General features: G+C 34.1%; 1 protein-coding gene and 1 pseudogene across 1 annotated transcript; one reads left to right on the forward strand and one right to left on the reverse strand.

Moving 5' to 3' along the window:
• The first annotated feature begins 2,174 nt into the window (after positions 1-2,174).
• Positions 2,175-3,126, forward strand: LOC108212426 (putative receptor protein kinase ZmPK1; annotated as a pseudogene).
• A 1,567-nt stretch (positions 3,127-4,693) lies between these two features.
• LOC135151180 (tropinone reductase homolog) lies at positions 4,694-6,243 on the reverse strand. The gene is made up of 5 exons (XM_064088867.1): positions 6,002-6,243; positions 5,685-5,892; positions 5,380-5,596; positions 5,089-5,192; positions 4,694-5,003 (listed from the first exon to the last, which is right to left on the reverse strand). Exons 1-5 carry the CDS (start codon positions 6,079-6,081, stop codon positions 4,809-4,811), a joined length of 804 nt encoding a protein of 267 aa, XP_063944937.1. The 5' UTR covers positions 6,082-6,243; the 3' UTR covers positions 4,694-4,808.
• Between the last annotated feature and the right edge of the window lie 8,070 nt (positions 6,244-14,313).

Genomic DNA, 14,313 nt, shown 5'->3' on the forward strand with positions numbered 1-14,313 from the left:
ATACATGTTCCCAAACACAATCCAGGCGGTTAGTGCCAGGATGGTGCCTTATAGCCTGGAGGGGCGGATTCTTGATTTTGGGTAGCCTAGAGCCAGGGGACAAATGCTTAGATGGAGGTAGTTTCCAGTGGGGAGGATTTATGATGATTAGACCCAAGTAGGAATTCTTGAAATGATGGTATTAATTTGGAAATGTTAACGCCTGCTACAGAAAGCAGTCAAGGGTGAACCATCAGTATCAAAGGAAAGGAAGGTTCTCTCCTTGTCATTGGCTAAAAAAGAACAGAATCGCGTAAATATTCTAGTTAGAGCACCTTATCATGGCTTTTTTTATAATACAAAATGCCTCTCTTCTGCTATACCAAAATGGCTGGTAGAGAGTGAGAAATCATTATGCTTTAAACTTTATAAATCCTTATATATACCTCCTCCATTCCATGCATATATATGGCCTTAGCCTGGGTCGATTTGCACCCTTGTAATTTATTCCCCAATACTCTGTGTTTCTAGTTTTTCTTTACATACTGAGTGAGGATGTGGTAATCTGCATCCTGAGGTTTAGATCAGTATGTATAATTCTTCGTTTCTAGTCCTCGGGTTGCAGATTACCTCTTCCTCACTGAGTGCAACATATCTGATCTTCCATATATAGTTTTCTGGTTATTTGCATATATCAAGACCTAGGTGGCCAAAACAGGCCACCAATTTGGAGGGCTGTACACTGCTTAATTGAGTCCAACTAGTACTCAACTGAGTCAATCCCACGTTCCAAATTCGATATTATGGACTATGGTCATATCTGAATTCTCCTTGTTCTTGCTCTTGTTATCATTATCCTTTTCGATTTTACCAACAGTAAAACAGGTGACTATTCCTACAAGGAATACTCTTCACATCTTGATCCCCTTACAAAACAGTTTTTACTTCTTTTTTAGTGTTGAGTGAAGTAGGTGGTTCATTATATCATAGAATCTTGTCTTTTCTCTTCCTAGAGTGAAACCTCAAGTGTCTGCATGTTTCAAGATGAGAAAGGTTATAATAATCTTCCACTTGAGTTTCTAATGAAGGATGTCAGGGAGATCGAAATCTTGCATGTATGTGTAGAATTCACCCTAGTACCCTACATGCGCATGTAAGCTTAAATGCTTACATAATGTTGACTTGCATCAGCATTGCTCAAAACTTCAATCTCAAATTTGTTCACCTTGCTGTGGAAAAAGTAGGAGCAAGCAATTCTCTGCATAACTAAGTTTTTCTTTAAAATTCTGTGACACACCTGATACTACCATATGTTCGGGAGTTCATCTAATCAATCCTTTTCCTTCTTATTGCTGGATAACTCATTTGCACACATCTTATCTTTGTTTACTGGACCTCTAGTGAGTTAAGGACAGAGTTTTGGCCGAGTTCTAAGATTGCTTGTTTGTGTAATGGAGAAAATGGACGATTTAGCACATGTTTGATACACAGCAAGAACCAACAGAACCTAAAAGCTTAAGTATGCTCCTTTTTCCAGATGAGAAAAAGTAAGATGCTTTAATTCAAAATCTTATATTCACTGGTTTCTTCTGATTATTAATGTCCGCAAAAGTAAGCATAATAAATAGCTTAACTCTAGTGTATCACATAGTATCAATCAAGCAAAATGAAGCTTTTAAATACTACTAAACTGGAAAAGCATCTGATTTTATTTTTCCTGCCTATGCTAGAAGTACTCAAATAATTAGATGAATCATCTTTAATATCAGAGGATCCTCTGTGAGAAAAGAGCCAATTGTCACGAATTAGAAGAATAAAAGTTATGATATGATTAAATTATAATTTTGAGAATACCATGAGGGTTGTTTGGTTCACGAAGTGTTATTGTGTTGGAATGATGAATCATGTTAAGATGATATGTGTTTGAGGTATCATGTATCATGTATTTGATTGAATCCTGTGAACAAACTTAAACAGTACAAGAATTGCTACGTTTGATGATAAGGGAAATTTTGGTTCTAGTGATTTATTACAGTTCAGTCCTTCGGATTTTGGGGTAGGATTTCTAAGGAGGCTAACAATCAACTCTGATGGTAATCTTAGGCTCTATAGCATGAATTATGTGACAGGACTGTGGTCAGTGTCATGGGAAGCCATTAGAAAAAAGTGTGATGTGAGGGGACCTTGTGGAAGAAATGCAATTTGTGTTTATACACCAGAAGCAAGATGTGCTTGTCCTCCTGGTTAATTATGAAATGAATGATCCTAGCGACTGGACTGGCGGGTGCAAGCCAACGTTTAGTATAACCTGCAATGCTTCAAACTCTGAACAGGTGAAGTTTGTAGGGCTTCCCCGAACAGATTTTTACGGGTTTGGAGCTGTTTATATGGGTGTTTTGGCAGATGACAGAGTGGTGGAAGTCAAAAGGCTTGGGAATAGCAGAAATAAAATTTGAATTTTCAAATCAAACTTTATAGTCTATGAGTATATTAGTAACCTGTCACTTGACACTCACTTGTTCACTTCAAACTTCATTGGATGGAAACAAAGGTATAAAGTTGCACTAGGGACAGCCAAAGGCCTGGCTTATCTCCACGACGAGTGTTTAGAATGGGTTATCCACTGTGATGTGAAACCGGAAAACATATAATTAGACAGTGAATTTGAACCAAAGATTGCAGACTTTGGGCTGGCAAAGTCTGGCAAAGCTGTTACAGAGAGGGGCTCCTAACTCTGAATTCTCCAGGATTCGTGGCACAAAAGGTTACATGGCTCCTGAGTGGGCATTGAACCTTCCTATCACCGCGAAACTTGATGTGTATAGTTATGGAGTCGTAATATTGGAGCTAGTTAAGGGAATCAGGCTTTCGACTTGGGTGGTAGATTATAATGAAGTGCAGGAAGTAGAACTTACGAAGTTTGTGAGGGTAATGAAGAGTAGAATTCTTGATCTAGAAGAGCCATGGCCAGAGGATATTATTGATCCCAGGCTGCAAGGAAAGTTTAACAAGAATCAGGCTGCAGTTTTGATTGAGATAGGCTTGGCTTGTGTGGAGGAAGATAGAACCAGGAGGCCTACCATGGACTCAGTAGTTCAAACTCTGTTGAAGTATGAAGATAAGTTTATCACATACCAATCAAGATAATTGAAGTAGTTAGGTTAGGAACTGCACCAATTAAGAAAAACCTGAATTAAATTCGCACCAATCATTTGATTTTGGTTTGATTTCTAAATTTTGAAAATTTTATATTAAATTAGAAAGAATTTAATATAACGGATTTTTACGCACCCTAAAAACCACTTTTTAGTTAGTGATGAATTTTTATTGGTTCTAATTTTTTAATAATGATATATTATTATTTGGACATAAACCATATAAATGTCACTTATTTTTACTATTCTTGAAGCAGAAGGCCTGGAGTGGTAATTTGAAACTAAGCAGGGGTCACATTTAGTTACATCACACCTAAAACTGAAACGGGACAAACGTAACAATAAAAACAGAGTTCATACCTTTTTTTTTTACAATGCAAGCTTATATGCCTTACAAATTAGTATTTGTTGTAGTAATAATTTTTGAGGTGAACCAAAGTCGAAACCGGTGTTCGCGGACAAAGAGGATAAACCCATAATTGGACTACTTAATATCACTGCATGAGTTTTAACATTTAACCATCCTCAACTAACTTAGCACTTACTATCCATAACAATACAAATGATTTATAATAAAGATTTTAAATGCATCCAAATCTGACAATAAACCAGATTTCCGTTTCAAATATATAACTCTCACATAACACTACAAATAAATCATGGGGGTCCAAGATTTTCAGTAAAATAAATTAAATCAACAAGTGATCTCTGAACACAGAGAAAGAAGAGAAATCACTCAGATCAGCAATGGCAATGAACAATGTCATGAAACTAGTCATAATTATAACTGTGTTGGAGCTAGTAATAGTTGCAGCAGCTGCAGGTGGACAGAATGGTGGTTATAACGAGAACGATTTTTCCCCGAAATGCCTGTTTGAATGTGTTGTGCAGTGTGCCAAAGAAGGATTCCGCGCCCCTCTTTGCTTTGCACAATGTCTGTTACAATGTCATGACCCTCCGGTGGTATCAGATGCTGTCCAAAAGTGCACGGCTACTTGTGCTCAATCTTTGTGCTCCAAATTTGTCGGCCCTGGTAATTTCTTTCATTTTTCAACCAATGTGTTATAAATCAGAGATTTTTTATATTTTTTCCGGTCTTAAAAGATGTTGGCTAAAATGCAAATATCTTACTGGTTTTTTCAATTTGTTCTTGCAGATGTGAATAAATTGGAGGAATGTGTGGCGAATGACTGCGCCCAAAAGTGCATAGCTGGAGCCTAGATAATACTTTCTTGATAACTCAAAAATATTTGTTGTTTCTCTACATATGTACCAGATATATAATGTGGAAGAAATTAAAAGGAACGGGAATTGTACTATTTAATGTTTATTTGTTTGTCGAACACATGATATATTCAGACTTTGACAGCCCTCTCGATCTTTCTATAAATTGTGCTTGTTTAATTGTACTTATGGTCTTTTGTTCTTGAAATCTAAATTCTTCCTTGAAGCAACTTGTACGAAACATTATAACGTCTCATCGTGACAGAAATTTCATCCTAAATCTGGAAGTACGTACCAGCAAACGTTCATAAAATATGCTACCTTAAAGATGGGAATTTGAGAAATAGAAATAGATAGCAAAATTATTAAATTGATGATCTGAGGGTGCAGAATTAGCAGCTATCCACAATAACACCGAGTATAAAACTGGTTCAGACAATGCTGTAGAAATTATGGTTCGAGTTTGAAACCACCAGCTGTGTATCCACCATCAATAACAATGATCTGTCCAGTGATGAATGAAGCAGCAGGAAGACAAAGGAATGCGGCTAGAGAAGATATCTCATTCGGTTCCCCAATGGGCTTCAGTGGAGTTCTGTTCATTACCAGCATCATTGCTCGGGTAACTGATGCCTCAACAAACCCCTGGAATATAGCGGAAATAGAAAGAAACTTGATTTAGTATCAGTACTATAGCAGTAGTATGTAGAATTGATATTGTTAAACATACAGGATTTATGGTAGTTTTGACTCCCCATGGTGCCACCGTGTTGACACGTATGTTATCATTCGCCCATTCACAAGCCAAGTTCTTCGTCAGTTGATTAACAGCAGCTGAAACAAATGTTTGATAGTCAGTTTCAACTAATTGCAGGCGGACTATTTACATTCATTACAAATCTTCCATAAATTGTAGTTGGAAGAAGTTATTGGAATAAGTATCAGCTCAGATATCCAGCAAATAGGCCTAATAGTCCACACTTTTTTGCTGGAATAGACACCAAAAAAGATATATGTTCACCTTTAGATGCTGCATAGACTGAAAGTGCAGGTAAGGCCGTAACACCTGCCACGGACGAAATAAAAACTATGCTTCCACAGCCAGATGCTTTGAGGAGGGGATGTGCAAGCTGGCTCAAATGGTGAGGAGACTCAAAGTTTGTTCCCATCAAATACGAGTAATCCTCAGCTGTATACGACGTGGCTCCTTTCATTCTTACTGTTCCGGCATTGTTTATCTGCTCTCATTATAATTATATGTCCAAACCAGTGAGAAATATCTTGGTATACATTTAAGCCTTAACAGATTATTAAGAAAAAACATACCAGGATATTTAACTTCCCATCGAAAAGAGAAGAGACAGTCTTCATCAGCTCCTCTCTTTGTTCTCTTGAAGTCATGTCACATTGAGAACCACTGACTTTGTACCCCTTGCCTTCCCACTCTTGTATCTTCTCATTGATCTCGGTCTGGTTTCTTGAACAGATGTGTACCAGGGCACCAAATTCAGCTAGTTCCTCCACTATGGCGTACCTAAAATCCACACGAAAGCCAACTAGTAAAACAACATCCTGACATTGTTTTCATGTGTACGAAATTCGAGTGCATCTAATTATATGACAATAAAGAGTGAGAGTTCGACCCAATGCCTCTGGTTCCCCCGGTGACAAGGGCAGTCATTCCTTTAAGTGACCACCTATGTTCCCTGCTAGTATTTGCCATATCAGAATCTCTTTCTTAGAAGATATGCCTAATCAGTAATCTCTCAAGTGATACTTATATGGAACACTTGATTATTCGTCTTAAGTAAAAGTCCATCTACAAGAATGTCACAACCGTATTGGACTACTGGTTTATATGATTCAAACACATCAATACATCCACTCAGGTTGCATTCTACATAAAAAATGTGGGTGAACAAACTTAGTTTTCAGCCAGCAGTGTCGATAACCTCTAAGGCTATGTTAAACGGGATAAGGTCTGGGGTCATTTTTTAATACCTTCAAGTTTTAGATGAACTGTCAGCTAATATGGTATTAGTTGAGTTCGGTTGAAGAGTACTCCCTCCGTCCCACCAGGTTCTTTACAGTTACCTCTTTTGGACGTCCCATCCATTTCTTTACATTACAAAACTTTCCCAAAATAATTAATAGGTCCCACCACTTTATCATTTTTCCTTCCTTTTCACACTACTTTTACTCCACTATCTCTCTTTTATATATTAAAAATCGATGGGTCCCACCACTTCACTCACTTTTCTTCCTCTTTTTCACTACTTTATACATATTTCTTAACCTCCGTGCCCAAACCAATTGGGTGGGACGGAGGGAGTATATGATTTTGTTAGAATTTTTTTGACATCTTAAGATTTTAGATGACGGGTTAGTTTAAAATACAAAGGTCAATATTGAAATAGAGAAGCAGCATCTTCAGAAGCCGGCCTTCTGGGATTCGCAATGTTCTCTATCTCTTTACTTTGTCCCGGTGATTCTTCCGCATATTGTTGTCAGTTACAGTACCAACGCTAAAAATACATGTCAATTGTCACGTCACGCAGGCATTGAGAGTAGTGTACGAATTTAACACAAACCAAACATCTACTACAGATAAAGCCGTTTATATGATGAGATTCCAATGAAAGACAATAAATTCATGTACAAAAGGGTACCAAAACTTTATTCGACCAATAAAAGTCTAGTCTTTTATGACAAAAATAATAATAATAAAAAGAAAGTTTAATCTTTTTATCAAAAAGATATCATACTCTTGACACCGTTAGAAAATAGACAGAAAATAAAATAGATATATTAAAGATAAAGGAGTTACAATATTATATACTAATTATGTGATTAATATAGATTAATTGTGTGTTAATATATCTATCGATCATGTGAATTATTAAGGCACTTACATTTTGAACCGTGAAAGAATGTATGTATTGTCTATATATACCGGTTCATCAATATTGATAAAACAAAGATAAAAAACTTCTTCAATGTTATAAAATAATATATTAAGTGATTGTCAAAAGCTTAGTCAAGAAGACTCGCAAATCTTATCAAGTAAGTTTGGTGAAACTTACTAAGGAAGACTCGCAAAGCTCATCAAGGAAGTCCGACGAAACTTACTAAAGAAGACTCGCATAGCTTATCGAGGAAGACTTACGATACTTACTCGAGAAGAATCGTAATACTTAACTTAGAAGTATTGCAAATCTTAGTTAGGAAGATTCATCAACCAACCTCTATAAATAGCTGGTTCAGTTGAAATGAATTCAATTCTGAAATATTCTGAAATACAAGTACTTTCTCTCTCCATCTCCTATTCTCTTTATACTTTCCAGAATAGTTTCCTTTTCTTATTTTTGTATAGTTTAATAGTATATATTACAAGATTTACAACACGTTATCAGCACGAGACTCTGCCGAACTGAGAAGTGGCAAGCTTTTTGATATATACCCTAAAAGCGGTATTACCCCTTGTAGAGGTTATTCTTTTATGAAACGGAAATTAATTAGACTTGCCAAGAAGTGGCAATAATTCCATAAAATACCCCAGAAGTGGTATTACCTCCTGAAGAGGTTTGAGCCCCTGAAGTGGATGAAACGAAATTCCTAGAAATGGGATTATCTCTGAAAGATGATATTGTCCCAGAAGTGACAAATACATACCCCAGAAGTGGTATTGCCTCCTGAAGAGGTTCAAGCCCCTGAAGTGGCTGTGACAAATCCTCCTGAAGAGGAAATTGCCCCAGAAGTGGCACATGCCCTAGAAGTGGCAAATGCCCCAGAAGTGGCAAATGCTTACATGGAAGCAAAGGTACCTGAAAGTTATGAGATCTCTATAATTTATGTACATAAAGGGAAATTATTGGATCGTGAGAGTACTAAGATTGATGATGTGTATGTTTTTCCGTGATATGTGATATTATTATAAACTCCGATCCTAAAGTGTCGACAATGAGATGATTGGATCGTGGGAGTATTGAGATTGATGATATGTATGTGATATTATTATAAACTCCGATCCTAAACCACAAAGTGTGGAGAAGTGTCGACAATGAGATAATTGGATCGTGGGAGTATTGAGATTGCGATATGTATGCAATATTATTATGAACTCCGATCTTGAACCACAAAGTGTGGAAGAGTGTCGACAATGATATGATTGGCCAAAATGAAAAATTGCAATCTAGGAAGAATTGCAATTCTTGCGCAAGGTAAATGTATATGGACCTATAGTTTAAACACCAGCTGGTGAAGTCCCTGTTGGGAATAGATGAGTATTTGTATGAAAATGAAATGAGAGATGAAATTGTGAGATATAAAGCTTGGTTGATAGCCCAAGGATTCTCTCAGAGACCTGGATTTGATTATTAGGAAACATACTCTCCTATAAGGGATAGAGTTACTTTTATTTCCTAATGGGTATAATTTTAATCACCAGGAAATATACTCTCCTGTAATGGATGGAGTTACCTCTCATTTTATAATGAGTATGGCTTTGGAAACACGTCTGATGGACGTTGTGATAGCATACTTTTATATATCACTTGATAGTGATATTTTTATGAAAATCCCTGAAGGGTTAGAGATAGAGGACACTAAGCCTTGACATTTATATTATGTTATATCCCAACGATTATTATATGGTTTGAAACAATTTGGTCGTATGTGGTACAACATGCTTGGTAAATAATTATTGAATGATGGATATGTTAATCACCAGGTATGTCTTTGCATTTTTATTCAACGTTCACCAACCGTTTTTGTTATAATTGTTGATATGTGGATGATTTGAATATTATTGGTACTTTTGAAGATATTACTAATGCTATTAACCATTTGAAAAATGAGTTTTGAAATGAAAGATCTTCGAAAGACAAGATTTTATTTAGGTATACAGGTGGAACACTTATCTTCAGGCATATTTGTTTATCAATCAAACTACATTGAAAAGGTCCTTGATCGGTTCTAAGTGGACAAAGTTCATCCACTAACCACGTCAATGGTTTGTCAATCACTTGAGGTTGAAAAGGATCCCTTCCGTCCTAGAGAACAGGATGAATAAGCACTCGAATCTGAAGTTTCCTACCTTCGTGCAATTGGAGCCCTTATATTGCATTTGTTGTGAACCTGTTGGCGAGATTCAATTCTGGCCCAACTAAAAGATGCTGGATACATGTCAGATCTTCACTTTGGGCGATTACAAACAAAGTTACTGGAAATTCATGAAGCAAGCAAATGATGTATTTGGTTAAGACAACTCAAGAAAAGACATATCTAAGGAGATCGAACAAAACACATATTGTCAGAATTCTTCTATACTCAGGAGTTTCAAGAAAATGGTGATATTGATGTACAACAAGTTCGTTCATCCAATAACCTGGTGGATAAACCTGCAAAGTCATTACCGACATCAACATTTGAGAAGTTACGAAGTTATATGGGTATACGAAGATTAAAAGGTCTACTAGATCAAGATGTCGAAATGTGAGTAATTTAATTCAGGGGGAGACTGTACTCTTTTTCCTTCGACAAGGTTTTTATCCCACTGGGTTTTTCCTTGCAAGGTTTTAACGAGGCAGTCAATCTCTATGATAACTCGCATTTGACAATCAAGGGGGAGTGTTATAAAATAATATATTAAGTGATTGTCAAAAGCTTAGTCAAGAAGACTCGAAAATCTTATCAAGTAAGTTTGGTGAAACTTACTAAGGAAGACTCGCAAAGCTTATCAAGGAAGTCCGACGAAACTTACTAAAGAAGACTCGCATAGCTTATCGAGGAAGACTTACGATACTTACTCGAGAAGAATCGTAATACTTAACCTAGAAGTATTGCAAATCTTAGTTAGGAAGATTCATCAACCAACCTCTATAAATAGCTGGTTCAGTTGAAATGAATTCAATTCTGAAATATTCTGAAATACAACTACTTTCTCTCTCCATCTCCTATTCTCTTTATACTTTCCAGAATAGTTTCCTTTTCTTATTTTTGTATAGTTTAATAGTATATATTACAAGATTTACAACATTCAATATATTACTCAATCTCAAAATATATTATTTTTCTCTCACATATACAAAGCACAATACACACTTATTTTTCCTCTCTTCACTGGTATCAAGAGCCATATAATTCTTCATTCTCGATTTTTCCCACGATCGTTAACCATTTATTGTGAATACCTTCCGTTTTTTGTGGCTCTCAAGATAGAGAGCGAAACAGAAAAATATATACGAATATATATTATATTTTTTATTTTTTATTATTTCAAAAGTTGTAATTCATGGAATAATGTTAATGTTAGACAATTATCCTGAATATAACCAAGTTGATGAGATAAAAGAAATATTATTTTCAAACAATAAAGAATTAGTCACCGAAAGTGATTACCTTTATGCTTAGAATGCAGTATGGTATATATTGAAGATATGTGAAAGCCGGGGAATGAGAAATAAATTATTGAAAATTATCTTTGAAAATGATGACCCTCTATTTTAAAAATATTTTACTAATGCTCACAAAAAGGATCATGAAGCGTGTAAATATTATTTTAGTAATGCGGCCTTGACCATGTCGAAAACCATGACTTGGCATGTCCACGTCCATAATCATGTTCACGCCTACGTCCAAATGACTTCTTATATCTATATTCATTATTAGTCACCGAATTCACTTCAGGAAATGGTGTTGAGCCAGTTGACATGCTTGATGGTTTTTTAGCAAAAGTTCATTATCATTAATCCACGTTCACGATATTGTTGTTGCAAGAGCATATTGTCTGGCATGAAAAGTGGAATATGTTTTCCAACATATTTTTATCAGTGATATTCTCGCCACATAATTTCAATTGAGATGTGATTTTAAACATTGCAGAGTTATACTCGCTCATGTTTTGTAATTTTTGTAATCGCAAGTGTAGCCAATCATAGCGAGCTGCAGGAAGTATCACCGTTTTCTGGTGGTCATATATTTCTTTGAGATCCTTCCAAAGAGTTGATGGATCTTTAATAATGAAAGATTCAGTTGTTAATCCTTCATCAAGGTGATGGCAAAGAAATATCATGGCCTTTACCTTATCTTGTTCGGGGGTTTTATTTCCCTCTTTTATGGTGTCATCGAGAATCATTGCACTAAGATGGATTTCAAATATAAAAAATCCTTGTCAAATAATTTTTACCGATGACAGAAAGTGCGTTGAACTCTAGTTTAATAAGATTCGACATTATCACTAAAAATAAAAGAAACAAAATTTTAGTCGACATCAATATTCATACACATCAATACTATACAATAATAAGTCAACATGGGTATAATTTGTAGTACGAAATTTTGATTATGGTATTTTGGTTTGGCACTCTCCCTCGGGAACTACAAATCTATAACATGCAAAGGCTATTATTCTTACATTATTAAACAGTTTCAAATACTAAACACTCATAATGTACTGTAAGACAAAAATTTTATCTATCCTTTTAAACATGATTTATAATTAGTTTAAAAAGTTAAACTAATATCGATAACATATATTAATATTAAAAAACTATTTAATAGATGTATAACTTATAAAGACAAACCGAAAGTCAGATAAAAAATTTATATAAATAAGCGTGAATATTCTTAACTGATACAAGTTAAATAATATTCTTCTTCTTATAAATAAAAAATATTAATTTATAATTAGTTAAAAATTAAAAAAAAACTACTATTTATAACATACTCCCTCCATCCCAAATTAGATGAGCTCGTTGACTTCGGGCACGCACTTTAAAGTCCATTGACCGCATAGCTACATTACTTATTTTTTTAAAAAAAATTTGTAAATAAAAATTTAAATATGAAATTTTCGTTTACAAAAGAAAAATTAAAAAAAATAAATTTCAGAACTAGGCGGTCAATGCACCTTAAGTTACGTGCCCGAAGTCAACTTGCTCATCTAATTTGGGATGGAGGGAGTATATTAATATTAAGAAAATACTCACAAACAAATGATAAAAATATATATTATTTGTACTACCTTTTTATATCATATAAATAAACATCTAAAAGCTATATCGGTAAAAGATAATATAATCAGTTTGTCAACAATATTTTATCAAATTTCAATAAATTATTATATAATATTTCATATAAAAAATTATTATGAGTTTAAAAATAAAATTATAAATATACAATTTCGAATATTTTTTTAAATAAATATAAATAATCAAAGACTTTACTTTTTAATTATAACGTATACTACTCGAAAACAAATACGAACCTTCATATAACTCTGTTTAACTCTAATGTGTTCTATTTAAATACAAACACGAAATATTACGTAACACTTCCTAACTCTAATCTGAACGACATATATCTTTATCCATACATATAAAGATATATAAAATATGAAAATTTTGATTTAAAATTAATTGATTAATAAATTATCACATATTAATATTAGAAAAATATTTATAAATAGATAATATATTATAAAAAATAAATTTTCATGAGAAAATATAATCAATTAGTTAATATAATTTAATTAAAATTGAATTACTTAATATGAAGATACTAATAAAATGATGTTAAAATTTAAATTTTTAATAATAAATTACGAACTATATACCTGTCAAGTGCTTGGCACGGGTTAAAGGCGCAATAAATATAATATAATACTATAATTTGTTTACGACAAGATAGCAAATAACATACGAAAGAAAACAGGTTACCATTTACCACTATCTTACGACCAAGGGCGGATCTAGAAGCAAAATCTTATGGAGGCACCAAGCAAATTTTTGGAAAATATTTATATATTTTCAAATTTTAGGGGGGCACTTCTATAATTTTGTAAAATTTAGAATGACGAAAAAATGTAAAAAAACATTTAGGAAGGGCACGTGTCCCTCGTGCATCTTCCTAGATCCGCCCTGCTTACAACCACGCAATGGAATAATATAGAAACTGAAAAATAAATTACATAAGTAATAATAATAAATGAACTCCAGTTTTGGCAACATGCAAACAACAAGTGTCTGAAAAAAGAATGAGGCAGCATGATAACAAACATGTAAAGCACAGGGTACAACAAAACATAGAGTACATCAGATCAGATTAATGCAAAGCTCAAACTACTGTATGAATACTCCTCCGAAAACAAGACTTATAAGTGATTAAAGTGTTTGGGAAATAAGTAGATGACCTGAAACAAAAGCTAGCATTCCTAACTTTTTATAAGTGCTTCTTGACTTTTTACACAAACGGTACGAATAAGTGCTTCTAACTTATAAGCCGAGAAGCCCAGCTTATAAGTGTCCGCCAAACACCCACAAAATAGAAGCAAGCCTTAATTAGGCCACTAGAAAACAAGAAAAATGGAGAACCAAAAAATATTAATAATTAAAGTAAAAATATGAATGATTAAAAGTCATCTACTAATTACATAACACTAAATTGTTTTTTTTTAATTCATTTGTAGTGAAATTTTGTATACAACAATGGAGGCCTTAATTTACCCAAAACAACAATCGGTTATAAATATGAATCAATTGATACATATTTTATAAACTAGCAACAATTTTTCCGGCCATAAGACTATGAGCCTGTTTGGGAACAATATAAGCCAGCTTCTCAAGGCTTTAAGTCAGCATTGAGCTGTTTGGCAATCCACCAGTTAAGTGGGCTTTAAGTTAAAAATAGCCCAAAAGCCAGAAGCTGCTCACACGTACTTTTCAGTTTTTTTCTTTTTGCAGCTTTTTCCTTCTTTTCTTCCCCTCTTCATTTTATTTTGGTATTTTTAATGTAATGTATTTTTTATTGTTTCAGAAAAATAATAAAAAATAATAATCTATTTTTTATTTTGTATTTTCACTTTGGTTTATTTTAAAAAAATTAGTCAAAATCTATTTAAGTCAAAATTAACTAAATACTGTGATTAACTTTAAGTTCAGATACCCAAACACACACC

The sequence above is a fragment of the Daucus carota genome, chromosome 3, assembly GCF_001625215.2.
Source record: "Daucus carota subsp. sativus chromosome 3, DH1 v3.0, whole genome shotgun sequence".
NCBI lineage: Eukaryota > Viridiplantae > Streptophyta > Magnoliopsida > Apiales > Apiaceae > Daucus > Daucus carota.

Coding starts and splice junctions, on each gene's coding strand:
- LOC135151180 (XM_064088867.1), bottom strand. CDS start 6,081: ATGGCAAATACTAGCAGGGAACATAGGTGGTCACTTAAAGGAATGACT. Junction 5,193..5,379: donor AGTCTATGCAGCATCTAAAG/GTGAACATATAT, acceptor CATTTGTTTCAG/CTGCTGTTAATCAACTGACG. Junction 5,004..5,088: donor TCAAAACTACCATAAATCCT/GTATGTTTAACA, acceptor GCTATATTCCAG/GGGTTTGTTGAGGCATCAGT.